Source organism: Branchiostoma belcheri, unplaced genomic scaffold (genome assembly GCF_001625305.1).
Source record: "Branchiostoma belcheri isolate BF01 breed outbred unplaced genomic scaffold, Haploidv18h27 scaffold89, whole genome shotgun sequence".
Lineage (NCBI taxonomy): Eukaryota > Metazoa > Chordata > Leptocardii > Amphioxiformes > Branchiostomatidae > Branchiostoma > Branchiostoma belcheri.
In genome coordinates, this window is record NW_017804564.1 from 317,498 (window position 1) to 331,036 (window position 13,539).

Sequence of the window (13,539 nt, forward strand, 5' to 3'; positions counted from 1 at the left end):
GGAAACCGGAGGCTAGCTACAGGCAAGCTACAGGCACTAGATGAAGTCAGGTGACTTACCTGCCCCGATGCCATTGGTCGAATATCGGGGACGTAGAGACTGGGGTACACGTGTTTGAGGTACCAGCTGAAATCCCGGCAGTGCAGCGCTTTCCTCAGGAGTTTCCGCTGCGTCAGGTCTCCAATGGGGTACTACAAAAATGTGAAACAACAGGTGTCAATATTTCTGACAAATAAACATAAATGTTTATACCCGCAAATAATTTCATTAGGTCGGTGCATTATTGAAAAGCAAATTGTTTATTTACAAGACCACTTGCTTAACAAGAGCCGATGTTTCGATGACCGTCTGTCATCTTCATCGGGGCAGTTATGGCCGGTTCACTGTGCATTAAATTTCTATGCTACGAGTATTGCCATATCTATGCGTATTCTTTTATATTTACGTAAAAGAACGTTCATCGTAGCTTATTTTGGAGGCGTACTGTTGGTCGTCCGGCGAATGCGCACAACTTGTCCTGGGACACGTATGTACACTAGGGCTGCGGACCGGTACGCTGTACCGGTCCAATACCGTAAAAATCGTTTCGGTACAGGTCCAAAATACCGGATCATGAAGTAACGAGTATATACCGAAATAGCTAGTTTACACCATGTATATGACTAAAGATAGGTAAATCCTACCACAAAGACGAAAAATTAGCACTGGAAAAGACGTAAACACCGTCGATTGATTTGAGATCCTCAGTCTCACGAGACATCGCGAGAGTGTGGCTGATCCAGGGTTGTGATTGGTCAACAAACTCGAATCAGGTCAGAGGTCAGTCATTATTATTGTTTCTGTGTCATGATTGAAAAAGTGAAGAACAAGTGTTAATTTGTCAAATTGTTCAGGTACAGGTACAGGTCCGGACCTGTACCTAAACCTTTGTACCGGTACCTGTACCTGTACCTGATGTTACGTTTAGGTACGCAGCCCTAATGTACACTGCGTTTTATATGAAGAATACTCATAGATAAAAATAAAAAAAAAGAACCTTTCTATATTCTGGATGTCTCCTGTAGTAGATTTCCTTGTAGTCATCCATCCAGACCTCCGCCATCCTTTTCGTGTTGTGTACCATTTTCTTCCAGGCGTCATTGGTCGAGTAGGGTGACGTCTGTCTGAACACGTGACCCACGTGAGAACACGGCAGGATCTCGATGGTTCCGCCACACTGCCAGATCTGGGAGGAAATAAACATGATTTTATGGGTACCATCATGTTCATAGTTTTTTTAAGAAAACTATTGTTAAAACGGCACAATTTAGACATTGGTTGTCATTGTCCTGCGAGGCCGTTTCTCCCAACTTGTGCTTGCCAAATAAACATCATTATCATCATCAACAGGGAACACAAATATAGTGTGATCAGAAAAAAGATGTAGTTTTGCGTTAGGCTGTATTAGACATATACCGGACTGAGTACAGTACGCATGGGTCATTGCACGAAAACGTGCCACTTGCCACCTCCGTTATCTGAATCACTACATTTTTAGACCGGGACGGGGGACGATACGAACTTCCTGGGACACTGCTGATGAAATGTCACGTGACAAAAGTTTCTGAGGCATCGAAGTGTGAAAATGCTGTGATTGTGCTCAACATTTTACCCAGAAGAAAATACATTATGTTAACCGGAAGAGAAAACACGTAACGTCCCGTTAACCGGAAGAGAAAAACACATGACGCCACGTTACCCGGAAGGACATCTCTATGTTCTCTCCGCCCCACACCTCCATGCCGGTGTCGTAAGCGCCCAGGTGCTCAAAGTACTTCTTATTGATGGAGAAAATCCCGCCGGCCATGGTCGGAGACCTGTGGGTGTAAAATGGAATTGAGAAACAGAGATATTGCAGAAAGCTACAAGCACCTGTTAGTACTGATTTTGCAAGAAAATATAATCTGGTCCAAGATTTGAAGAGAAAATTGCAACTGTCTGCCCTTCTGTCTGAGAACCGGCTACAATATTCTCTTCCAAAAGCCCAGGGGGTCAGGAAAAGTAAGAAATAGACTTTATAAAACAACACATTGAAAGACGATTGGAAGATCTTTGGGATCTTTAGGGGAAATTTGGGATTGTTGAAACACATTGAAGATCATAGAAAGATCTTTCAGAGATGGAATACTTTTTCTCGTCTTCTTATAGATCCTTAAAGGACCATTGAGATCCATTCTAGACTATGATCTAAAAGGAATCACCTGATGGGGTCGACCGGAGATTTCCGCCGTTTCCGCTCGTGCTCGGGAATCGTCTCCCAGGCAAACGTCAGGTCTTTGAAGTTGATGCCGCCCATCGGTATGCTCTGTAACGTTAGGAAAGACACATAATTCAAAAGAAAGTATTGTAATGATACAAATTGACGTTGTAATTGCCTCCGTGTGCGGATGATTTGTTTTGCGTGTGTTTGTTTGTTTGTGTGTGTGTGTTTGTTTGTTTGTTTTCCAGAGTGTTCCTAGTTATTTGGATGATAGTGAAGATTGTGACCTTTCTGTCCCGTTTTCTGTCGTTTTAGTAGGGACTCGTGACAGAAAATGAAGTATATGATAGAAAGGTCACAATCTTCCCTACCAACCTCTGTTTTGAGAGTAGTCTCACCTTCGCAGGCACGCGGCGCGGCGGCAGCTAGCTACATCACGCCGACGAATCGCTACACTCAATTTTTGATTGATTGGCAGCCAGTGTTGGCTGAATTGTACAAGTTTTACATCTTAAAACTTGAAAGAAATGCACATTAAAAAGTACGGCATTGACGATTAAAACTAAACAGATTTCATATTTTCATAGGTCGGTCCATTTTAAAAATGCAGATAAACTTTCTTGAAATGATCATAGGAAATGTCTCACCTCTAATTCTATGAAGACGTACTGGAAGGTGTCGTGTAGGATGTTGTCCAGTACAGAGATGGGGACATTGTTTGTTTGTTTTGAACATTGATGATGTCTCACCTTTAGGTCTATCAATGGTTATTGGACGATATCGTGCAGAATGTTGTTTGCTTGTTTGTTTGTTTGTTTGTTTGTTTGTTAGTTTTGAACCAATATCTCACCTCTAACTCTATGAACACGTATTGGAAGGTATCATGCAGTATGTTGTCCAGCACGGATATCGGGACTGTGCTGTGGTTTCTGGCGATGGTCTCCAGTTGCGGCTCCATCCACCCGTGCATGCACTCACAGTGGGAGTCCAGGAACGTCAGCACCTGCCACAGAAACAAAATAAACGCTGCAAATCCTACAACAAAATGTTTTCCTTCTGCTTGTTGGAACAAAGTCCTGCTCTGCAATAGACTCACGAAGACAGGACCGTCAGGATCTAGGCTCAGAAACGAAAGGTTTTCTCAGGCATGCATGGGCGGTATCAAATAGTACTGATGCAGACAAACTGGACCATCCATGGTCGGCCAACTCCCCTGGCCAGCTACATTATTTTTAGGCCGATTTCTAGTATTTATTCAGCCTGCAAAGGAGTCTGGTGGGGACAAGGTTTTGAAGGGAATTTCAGTGGCAGTGGTACTGCACGAATATTCGATAGACGCTTAGGCCTAAGTCGATAGACGCTTAGGCCTGATTCACTCATTCACTCACTCACTCACTCATGATCACTCTCTCACTCACTCACTCACTCACTCACTCACTCACTCACTCACTCTCTCTCTCACTCACTCACTCACTCACACGCACTCACTCACTCACTCACTCACTCACTCACTCTCTCACTCACTCACTCACTCACTCACTCACTCACACGCACGCACTCACTCACTCACTCACTCACTCACTCACTCACTCACTCACTCACTCACTCACTCACTCATTCCTCAGAATCCTCACCTCTCCGCGTGCATGTAAGGCGCCCAGTAGCCGTGCCCGGATGAGCCCCTGCCGTGTCGGGCTCCGCACAAGCCGCACCTGGGGAAGGTCGGACAGGTACTCTTCAAGCGGCGTCTGCAGGTGAGCTGGATTAAAGTGAGACATCCAGGTAAAGAGATACACAAGAGAACAGTTATCAAAGTAACTGGATAGATTTTGAAAATTGTCAGACATTTCAAGTAGCATCCACTAACAGGTTGAAAATCTCCTTGCTTTTCTAAACTGTCTGTGGATGCATTTTATCCGGTTGCTTAAGTAACTGTAGTTTTTGTTTGTTTCCTCATATTTTTTATCTTTATATGGATTACTATTTTAAAAAAACTAAAGGTAAGGTAACTTCAAAGGTTTATGTTCGGCTAATTTTTCGTCAGCCAAACTGTGGCGTCTTGGATACCGTCCTGCCAGCTTTTCGCTGTCTTTGATCTGCTTTGAGATTAACTATACAGTAGATTAGTAATACCACTTACCGAGCGTACTGCAGGAAAAATAGTGTGAAAATTCAGACTAATGAAGATCCTGGAAAAGCAAACAAACAAACATACTACACTCCTTACCAAACGTGCTGCAGTCGTCCACCAGGATGACTTCCCGCAGCAGCTCGGCAGGGGTCGCTTCTAACACGCTGTGCACCGTGCGCAGTAGCGTGGACCACGCCTCGTTATAGAAGATAATGATGACCGAACTTTGAGGCAAGGGCCGGAAGTACTGCTTCTGTTTACACCTGAAACAATGAACGTCTTTGTGTTAATGATAATGAAAATTTATGGACCGCTGAACACAACAACACGCCCCTGAGGCGTTGCCAAAAAATACAAAGTTCTGCAACAATGTATCCGACTGATAGCGTTAGAACTGATCATTAAGATAGTTTAGGCAATGAAAATATGACTGTCTTTGACGTCAACAGACTCTACATAGGGCTACATTGTTGCAGAACTTTGTATTTTTTGGCGACGCCTCAGGGGCGTACTGTTGTTTTCTATATTTTTGTGGGGGCAACGTATGTCTATAGAGCGGACGTTCTGGATTATATACACAGAAATATTTTCAACAATTGGGAATACTTCTCTACTTCCTACTGCAATACTATCATCATCATCATCATCGCAGCTCAGTAATACTGTAAATATCACAATTCACAAAAGTACCACTATAGCAGTTAATTCACGGATTAAAAGTGACTTTTGAGAGAAATAACAAAGTTATAAGATAATTGACTAACAGTCTGTGTCTGAGATCCGGCAGACTCCGATGAAGAGATATCTTGCTGCTCGCCCAGGCGTTAAAAGAGTTATTCTTCAACAACTCCGCATGGAGGCTTTTCTCTTCCGGGGTCAGAGGTTCGAGTTTGACCCCCTTCCCGCCCTCCCCCGGTGCAGAGGGGTCAGCTTTCGGGCGCTTCAGATGTGGGGTTTGGTCAATGGGTTCTCTCTGAAAAAAATCACCAACTTCAATCAAAACTTAGATAAGGTAACATTTGCAAAGCAAATGCGTAATGTTTACCTTCGCATATGGTCTGCTCTGTAAATTCTTACTCAAACACATTCATATATATATGGTGACAGGAGTCTAAAGCCCTCCTGCTATAAAATTCTAATGTCACCAACGCTAGTTACCATGGTGATACACGTCTGGTTCAGGTCATTAACCTTATTCGTTTGGAGAAGAAGAAGAGGAAGATGAAGAAACTGAGCAAAAACAATATGTTTCCTTCGGTAAACACAACAAATTACATTCAGCAACAACAAAAGAAATGTATCACTAAAACAAAATTTCCAGATAAGTTGACGTCACGCCCCCATAAGGTCACGTGTCATGCGTAGTTGGTCATTACAACTTGAAGAAGGCATAAACTCCTGTGGTATATTCGTATTGGTGAGCATTTATTTTGCTAGACGGAATTTTTTAGCAAATCCGATTATGACTTATGCCATATACTTTCTCTTCCTTGTAGTTCATTACATATAATTACTAACCTTCACGACAATTTTCTCTTTTTCTTTCTCCTTCTTCACGGCTTGAATTTTCCCTTTAGTTTTCTCACTTTGCCCATGGTCCAGTCGCTGTTTGCCCTCTGTTGGGTGTTCCTCTCCAACTTTCAGATCAGAAGCGCTCCTAGCGTTTTCATGATGAAGCGCAGTACTTGTCTCATCCAGCAGTGCGAACTGCCACATGACGAATCCAACAGACAACCATAGTAGCGAAACAATCACGATGACTTTAAGCATACTCGTGTTGGAGGGGTAGCGCTCTATTACAATCAGTCTATCTCCTGACTTCTTCACGGGAATTTTTAGACTGTACATGACCGCCACCTTGCGGTTTGGTCGTGAACTGCCATTTGCTTCAAGTTATAATGTTTTTTTGTCAGCCTATCTCAGCACCAATGAAAACATGACCGTCGTCTACAAGGAAAGGGAGTCATAATGTATTAGTGATCTATTGTGCAATTCCATAATTAGTTGGTAGAATACGACAGTCAATTGTAGTATACTATACTATACTGTATACTACGGTATCAGAGTGATACGTACACGTATACGTGGCAAGAAGTCGTTTGGCGACGGTATGAGACAGTGGAACTAGTTTCAGACTTAGCTTGCAATAATATGTGTACAGTAACAACAATGTACCCTATTTATCCCTAGACATACGTTATAAAATGTTGCCTTACGTACACAATGGTATACGTAAACACACACAATGATATACACACGCAATATACATCATAACTGTTTGAGTAAGCAATACTGTGCAAGCCCACCTTTTCTTGAAGTACTTGCTAGTCAGCCGATGCAACTGTTGATGCCTAAACCTTTGTATAGTCTACCAGCGTAGTGCTATGTTTTGTGTGTTTTATGGAATAATAGTTCGAATACATTTGGTGACGTATCGAGGTTGCCAATGTTTAGGCCATATTGACTTAATTGTATGGATGACATCCCCTGCAGACACCAAAACTAATGCGAGCGGGCGAATAAAAAAAAGGGCCAGCAAAAAAAGAATGCTGTTAAATCACAGGAATGCAAAGCTGGTTTTGCGAATTTACAGTTGTACATGACTACTTTTACAACAAGCCGGGGCATGCTGGCCCTTTGCAGCATATATGAGTCGTCACCGGTGCACTGTATCATAGATCTAGAGTGCCGTCATTCGTAGTTACCACCGGCTTCATATTGTGACTAGCTAATATGGATTACGGAAGATGCCTCCGTAGCAGGCTTATAGAACTGGGGCCTGGGTTTGGTGGTCTTCGGCTGTTTTCTGATTAGCTCAGTTCTAAAACGTGGGTAATTCAATAGCACATAAAAGCTCCCAAAGACCCTGAAGACCGACAAACCCCCCCGGTTTTTGGCATGCTATGGAGGCTAGAAAATGGCACACTGGCTTTTTTAAGGGCAGATGAAAATCAATGAACGCGCGGATGTCAACCATAAAATTAAAACAGTGTGGCCTAACCGGACCCAACATCCGTCAACATGCCCGCAGGCGGGAAGGTAACAGCTGGGCATTATTTTCCAGCAAATGCAGCATATTTCCCCAACCAATGTTTATCGCCCCAACTTGTTTGACGTCCATTTAGATATGTTTCACTAGTGATAACTTCGAAGCGCAAAGACAAAGAATGTTTTTTTTATTAATAAACAGTCGCCATGTTTTCTCAATCACAGTACAGATGTAGTCTCTACCAGACTAACTACGCTGGCTATATATAGGAGAATATTTGTCAGGGGAGTTTGGACGCCTTGGGGTTTGACTGGCCGCTTTGGAGGGAAAGAACCAACCTTCCGCGGCCGGACTCGCTTGGCCAATTTTACTCTCCTTTTTTCCGAGTTCTGGTGAGGATAATACAGATTTACTTTTCCCAACAAACTGTATTCCTTCAGTGAATCAACCCCCCTGGTATGTTACCTGTCTATATTGCTAATTTCTACTCTTTCAGGTCGCTTCTGAAGCCTGGTAGAGACCATAGCTAGAGGTCACACATTTCTAGGGTGAAAGTTCAAACAGTCGAGACTGAAGAAACGCACCAACGCTGACGTAATGCGTCATCATAGTCGACACATGCGCAGTCCAACATCCGTCAACAGTCAGCAGAGATGTTCCGACAACACCAGATATCACACCGGTCCGTACTAGCCTCCACAGCATGCCAAAAACTGGGGGTTTTGTGGGTCTTCAGGGTCTTTGTGATCTTTTATGTGGTATTTTCTGATTGCATATAGACAACATAGCCGGCCTAGTTGAATTACCCCCGTTTTTTTTTTAAACTGGGCTAATCAGAAAACAGCCGAAGACCAGCAAACCCCCAGTTCTATAAGCCTGCTGCGGAGGCTAGGTCCATACGGTCTGCTTCTCAGGTAAGTCGGTTGATATTATAGTATTTTATTGTTGCTTCTCATTACAATAGAATAAGTGTCGGGTTAGCTTTATCTAAAAGGTAAGAAAAATATTCATACAACAGCAGAAGATAAAAGACATGATTGGATTGACTAGTATGTTTAAGATCGTGTTCTGTGGAGTTAACGTACCGGCTAGGAACTGTTTCGTCAACAGTTTGTTCCGGATGTGCGTATTGAATGAAAGACATGAGGGAAACATAGACAGGCAAACATTTCAGTAATATCTTACTTTAAACTATGCATACTAATTTGATCTACTATTTACAGGTTGCTGATGCGTTGGAAACAAAACAATAGGAACGTATCATGGCAAAAAGGACACTAATGATTTTCAGTGCAGGAGTGTGTGTTGGTATAATGATATACTACGTACTACATACGTTTTTGATGCCAACATTTGTGTTTAAAATCATTAAACCTATGGTTGACGGGCAAGAACTGCTGTGTGCTCTGAGGAAGAACGTTCCGTTCTCAACTATAACAAGAGAACAGGCGTCCAAAGATGGAAACGCCACCATACTGCCGGAGGAGAGTCTGGAGAAGTTGGTGCACTTTAACTCGTGCGCAGTCGTCAGTAGTAGCCACGGCCTCAGGCTTCACACGTACGGGAAGGAGATAGGTAGGTCGGAATGGGTTGCTTGTAGCCTCTCATGATCAGGCTTCGGGAGGCGGCTAGAAAGAGTAGGAATTCGCAAAATAGAGAGATAACATGCCGAAGGAGTTAGTCCGCTAGAAAGAAGTGCGGCAAAATGTGCTTTCCACTATTTCCAGTCGCTTCCGAAGCCTGGTAGAGGCCGGATAGGAAGTATAGTTTTGGGTGCCTCGGGCCACATGAAACAAGAACAGAAGATAAATGACAAGAAACAGCATTTAGTGGACTTAACCGGGTAGGAGAACGATAGAATAATTTCTCAGCCCTAAATGTTAATCAGGTTATGTCTTCAAGAAAACTATTTTCCTTTAGACAGCCACGACGCCGTGCTGAGATTCAACTGCGCTCCAACGCAGGGATTCGAGCAGTTCGTCGGAAACCGGACGGACTTTCGTCTCATCAACACACAGATTCCGAGACGGTCATGCCAGAAGGAATTTTGGAGCGAGAACAGCACCATGTTCAAACATGAAACCATAGTTGTTAGGAACATGGACGCCATCGGTTTAGAAGGAGAAAAGGTAAACACCAAAACCGACCGTTTCCACGTTTTTGCCAACTTGGTCAAATACGGGAAGAAGTATCCAGAAAGGGATTTGCCTTTTATACAGAGACCTGACTTCGGAAATGACATAATGCGGGAACTGGCGCGGTTCTGCATCACTACAGGAATGTGTTACAAGGCAATTATGAGTCCAAGTTCGGGCATGTTTGGTAAGGCAGTTTCGTTAACGTTTTACAGTAGCAACTTATGTTCAACCCCATTACTTATATGTTCATGGTATAAAACATTCATCTAACACTAGTAATTAAGCTGCCAGTTTTTAAAATATACGTATCGTGATTGGTATTAATTAGGGAATCAGAGATGCAAATTAGCCCGAAAAGTAATTTGAGTGATCTATGTAAAAGGGAAGTTGGGCAGTCAGCCAAAGAAAGCATCACGCATCTGTAACATCATGGCATTGTACTGCCGATCTTTAGCAAATAAGGTATTCTTTTACGTCGATGAACGTTAGACGTCCAGGTAATAAGATACACAAGGAACTGTATAGGCTTTGGAAACCGATATTTGTGGTGACTATTGTATCCAAAACCGTGCATATCCTTGTTCCATGCCTGAATGGGTTTGGGTTAGGATCAGGCACGGTTCTGGACAGTCTCCATTGTATTCAGAACCATGCCTATCTAGTTCTATGTCTGAATGGGTTAGGGTTAGGATCAGGCACGGTTGTGGATAGTCTCCACATATATCCGATTGGTTCTGGATGCAATTGTGTGCTGTTTTGCAGGTGTTGTGATGATGCTGCACCTCTGCGACTGGGTCCATGTCTACGAGATCGTTCCCTCCAACAAGGACGAAACCAAACTACTGTATTACTACGATGAAAAGGAAATGTGGTCCAAAAAAGACTGGCACTCGTACATCCAAGAAAGGGTTTACTTCAGGACCTTGTCACTGACTACTGAGAAAGACATAGAAGATACAGGCGTGGTGCTGCTGAAGGGGTTTTCACAGACTCAATGCCACTGATACTATTTATACATATATTAGCAAACGTACATGGTAGAAATTGATGTACCTAAAACAAGGGAAAACAGACTATTGTCGGGATTGATCTATTTAGTGCAGCTTTATTTTACATCCATTGTTACTATGCAGATTTATTTTGATTTCATTAGTAATTAATAAATTCCTTTTTTACTTCAATTGTTACTATGCAGATACATTTGGCTTTCATCAGTAGTTTACAGATTCATTTTACTTTTTTTTACTTTGCAGATTCATTTTACTGTCATTGTTACTATGCAGATTAATTTTACTTCCATTCTTACTTTTCAGATTTATTTTACTTCAATTATTGCTATGCAGATTCATTTTACATCCATTGTTACTATGCAGATTCATTTTACTTCCATTGTTACTATGCAGATCCTTTTTATTTCCATTCTTACTTTGTAGATGAAGAAGTTATTTTACTACATTGTTACAAAGTAATCTTTTACAAAAGTGTCTACTGCACAATTTTTCACAAACAAGAAATTAAGGCACATCGTTCTTTTTCATACAATCTAAATTAAAAATCAATTTCACATACAAGACAACAGACAAAGCTCTACAGGTCCATTTGATGTGATTATTATGAGTGTTGGATTCCATTGTATAATTGCACCTTTATTGCTTAAATGATTCATGACAATAGGTTATCACACATTGAAAATTTCTACTTAGTACAAGCACATAATAACCCATTGGAACATATAGAAAAAAGCTGGCTTACAGGTCACAATAATTTACTTTAAGATCTTATAAATTACCTGTCGCCTCTTGAACTTTGCTGTTGCTGAACTCACGTGGTGAGATCTCGGCCTGTCGCTTACGGACGTCCTGCAAAGGAATGAGCAAAGGTAACATCAATGGAATGTCCTTAAACAGTTTCAATTATGAATGGATAAAGAATCAGTGGTGAGTTTGTGAATATGGTTTAAGTTCAAAACTGGTGACAACAACGTATTAACGTGAAGTACCTGGTGCCACTTGGCATATGAAGAATGAAACCAAGTCGCATTCTTCGTCATTCCACTTGTTTGCACAAGCAGATTCGTAGTAAAACGGCCAGTAGTGAACGCAGTTTTCGTTGACACGCTTATTATTTGGCTCCCCCGGAGCCCAGTAGTTGTAGCTTCCAAGTGCAGAACCATCGATCCACTCGAAGCTTCCTTCTTTGCGCCGATCATGGAGACCAAACCAGAAGGTGGATTTGTCGTCAACGGCGTTCTTGAGAGAGATGAGGAAGGCGTCTGTGGCAGCGTCTCGGGGCATAGCAAGGGTGCCGCCATCGACGTGACAGTGCAGAGCCGAGTCCCCGAAGTTTGCCAGGGTGTTAAACGCCTTGTAGCAGGTTTCACGGAACTTAGTGTAACCTTCAGGGCAAGATGCTGGAAACAATGCTTGGCATTAATGATACATTTAGGGCAATTGAATGATTGATATCATAAAAAGTACACAAAAATATGTATTGCATATGAACACCATGATAAATGAAAGTATAAAAACATATAAACCACACACAACTAAACATTGATCTGATTATTCATACGTTTGAATAGTCATGATACCTTCATTCGATTCGACTGGTCCTGATGCTTGAGGATGTCCGGCAACTTTTGGACACACCGAGCATCCCTTCTGTCCAGGAGGACCAATAGGCCCCACCAACCCTGGAGGGCCAGGTGGTCCCATACTGCCCCGTGATGTAAGATTGGCCACCTCAGCAGAAAGCGTCATCACTTGAGCTGGATAGTACAAATAGTACAATGCATTGGTCTGTACAGTGATATAAACTTCCAAAAATAATTAGGAAGTATTTAATCATAGTATTACATTATTGGTGCACACAATAAAAAAAAGCTGACCTGCAAAATATGACACCAGTATGGCGTTGCCCATAACTAACAGAAAACCCAGGGTTAGCCACAGCTTCTTGCACAAACCGTTACCAATGGCAACGCTGTCCGGTGCCGCATTATTGGCCGCTGTTTGAAGAATAAATATAAAAAGGATTACTATACTCATTATATCATAAATGTGGTCTTAGCTTTTATACGAGGGATCTAACTTCAGTTACTGACTCCACTGAACATTTGAGATGTCTTCAAACGTCTGACAGTTTCAGTTGCATTATCTGTTTTCTTGTCCATCTCATTACTTGCATGTGTAACCTTTTTAGGCGTACACTGAATATTTAGTCATCCACTACGCACAGTTTGCCATTTTGAACGAGTGCTGTTATTACCACATTGGCGATTTTGTGTTGAAAAAAATTGCCACACAGTCTAATATGCACAATCGACAGTAGCTACGAAACTCGGGCTTCAGATGTTACACAAAGCAAACAATAAAGGAAAGTAAACACAGTACAGTGAGTTGTGCACATCAAAGTTCCAATTGAAGTCTTTCTCTCTCTCTCTTTTTTTTTAATACTGGTTTATTGTTCGTCTTGCACATGTTACATCTCGCAGGGCATAGGCCCTGAATTGGTTGTAACTACAATGTGCTAATTACCCTTGACCAAAATAACAAATATACAAAGTGGTCACCGTGGGACGGTACTCACGACGACACGAATTACTGATATACACATTAAAATTTCGAAATCACACATACAATGGTTAAAATGCGACACGATTCTTTAAAATATTTTAGAGCGTAATAATGCATATATTATTCTCCTCTCGCCGCCAAGCAATCAGGCAGAGGCAGACAATCAAAAACCTGTTGCCACCAGCAAACTGTGCGTAGTGAATGACGAAATATTCAGTGTACGCCTAAAAAGGTTACACATGCAAGTAATGAGATGGACAAGAAAACAGATAATGCAACTGATTTCACACGAATATAGTAAGGTACAGCTTCACTTGAAATGCAACCATCGCCGAAAATCACAGAGTACGTAAGACACCAAAATGTCCCTACAACTCAACTGTGTGTGTTTTACCTGCTCGGCAGCCGTACGCAGGGTTGGCGGTTGTCGCATCATCGGTCTCTGACTCGGTCTGAGACTGCTGCAT

The 13,539-nt window shown here is 42.1% G+C and overlaps 3 protein-coding genes across 3 annotated transcripts in view; 1 reads left to right on the forward strand and 2 right to left on the reverse strand.

The window, feature by feature from the left end:
• Window positions 1-6,086, reverse strand: part of LOC109487464 (polypeptide N-acetylgalactosaminyltransferase 4-like) — a 7,668-nt gene extending 1,582 nt beyond the window's left edge. The window contains exons 1-9 of the mRNA XM_019791454.1: window positions 5,889-6,086; window positions 5,135-5,343; window positions 4,467-4,633; window positions 3,874-3,998; window positions 3,090-3,242; window positions 2,241-2,344; window positions 1,739-1,856; window positions 1,037-1,225; window positions 21-191 (exon numbers count right to left, since the gene is read on the reverse strand). Coding sequence (XP_019647013.1) covers window positions 21-191; window positions 1,037-1,225; window positions 1,739-1,856; window positions 2,241-2,344; window positions 3,090-3,242; window positions 3,874-3,998; window positions 4,467-4,633; window positions 5,135-5,343; window positions 5,889-6,086 — 1,434 coding nt within the window. The remainder of the gene's footprint in view (window positions 1-20; window positions 192-1,036; window positions 1,226-1,738; window positions 1,857-2,240; window positions 2,345-3,089; window positions 3,243-3,873; window positions 3,999-4,466; window positions 4,634-5,134; window positions 5,344-5,888) is intronic.
• Window positions 6,087-8,173: 2,087 nt separating this feature from the next.
• LOC109487522 (beta-galactoside alpha-2,6-sialyltransferase 2-like) lies at window positions 8,174-10,575 on the forward strand. Its single transcript, XM_019791535.1, has 4 exons — window positions 8,174-8,273; window positions 8,583-8,934; window positions 9,280-9,681; window positions 10,260-10,575. Exons 2-4 carry the CDS (start codon window positions 8,622-8,624, stop codon window positions 10,499-10,501), a joined length of 957 nt encoding a protein of 318 aa, XP_019647094.1. The 5' UTR covers window positions 8,174-8,273; window positions 8,583-8,621; the 3' UTR covers window positions 10,502-10,575.
• Window positions 10,576-11,482: 907 nt separating this feature from the next.
• On the reverse strand, window positions 11,483-13,539 carry LOC109487465 (C-type lectin mannose-binding isoform-like). The gene is made up of 4 exons (XM_019791455.1): window positions 13,467-13,539; window positions 12,385-12,504; window positions 12,088-12,264; window positions 11,483-11,907 (listed from the first exon to the last, which is right to left on the reverse strand). The coding sequence occupies exons 1-4, from the start codon at window positions 13,537-13,539 to the stop codon at window positions 11,483-11,485; spliced, it is 795 nt and encodes a 264-aa protein (XP_019647014.1).

Coding starts and splice junctions, on each gene's coding strand:
- LOC109487465 (XM_019791455.1), bottom strand. CDS start 13,539: ATGCAGCAGTCTCAGACCGAGTCAGAGACCGATGATGCGACAACCGCC. Junction 12,505..13,466: donor TGCGTACGGCTGCCGAGCAG/GTAAAACACACA, acceptor TTCTTCAAACAG/CGGCCAATAATGCGGCACCG. Junction 11,908..12,087: donor ACCAGTCGAATCGAATGAAG/GTATCATGACTA, acceptor CATTGTTTCCAG/CATCTTGCCCTGAAGGTTAC.
- LOC109487522 (XM_019791535.1), top strand. CDS start 8,622: ATGGCAAAAAGGACACTAATGATTTTCAGTGCAGGAGTGTGTGTTGGT. Junction 8,935..9,279: donor CACGTACGGGAAGGAGATAG/GTAGGTCGGAAT, acceptor ATTTTCCTTTAG/ACAGCCACGACGCCGTGCTG. Junction 9,682..10,259: donor TCCAAGTTCGGGCATGTTTG/GTAAGGCAGTTT, acceptor GCTGTTTTGCAG/GTGTTGTGATGATGCTGCAC.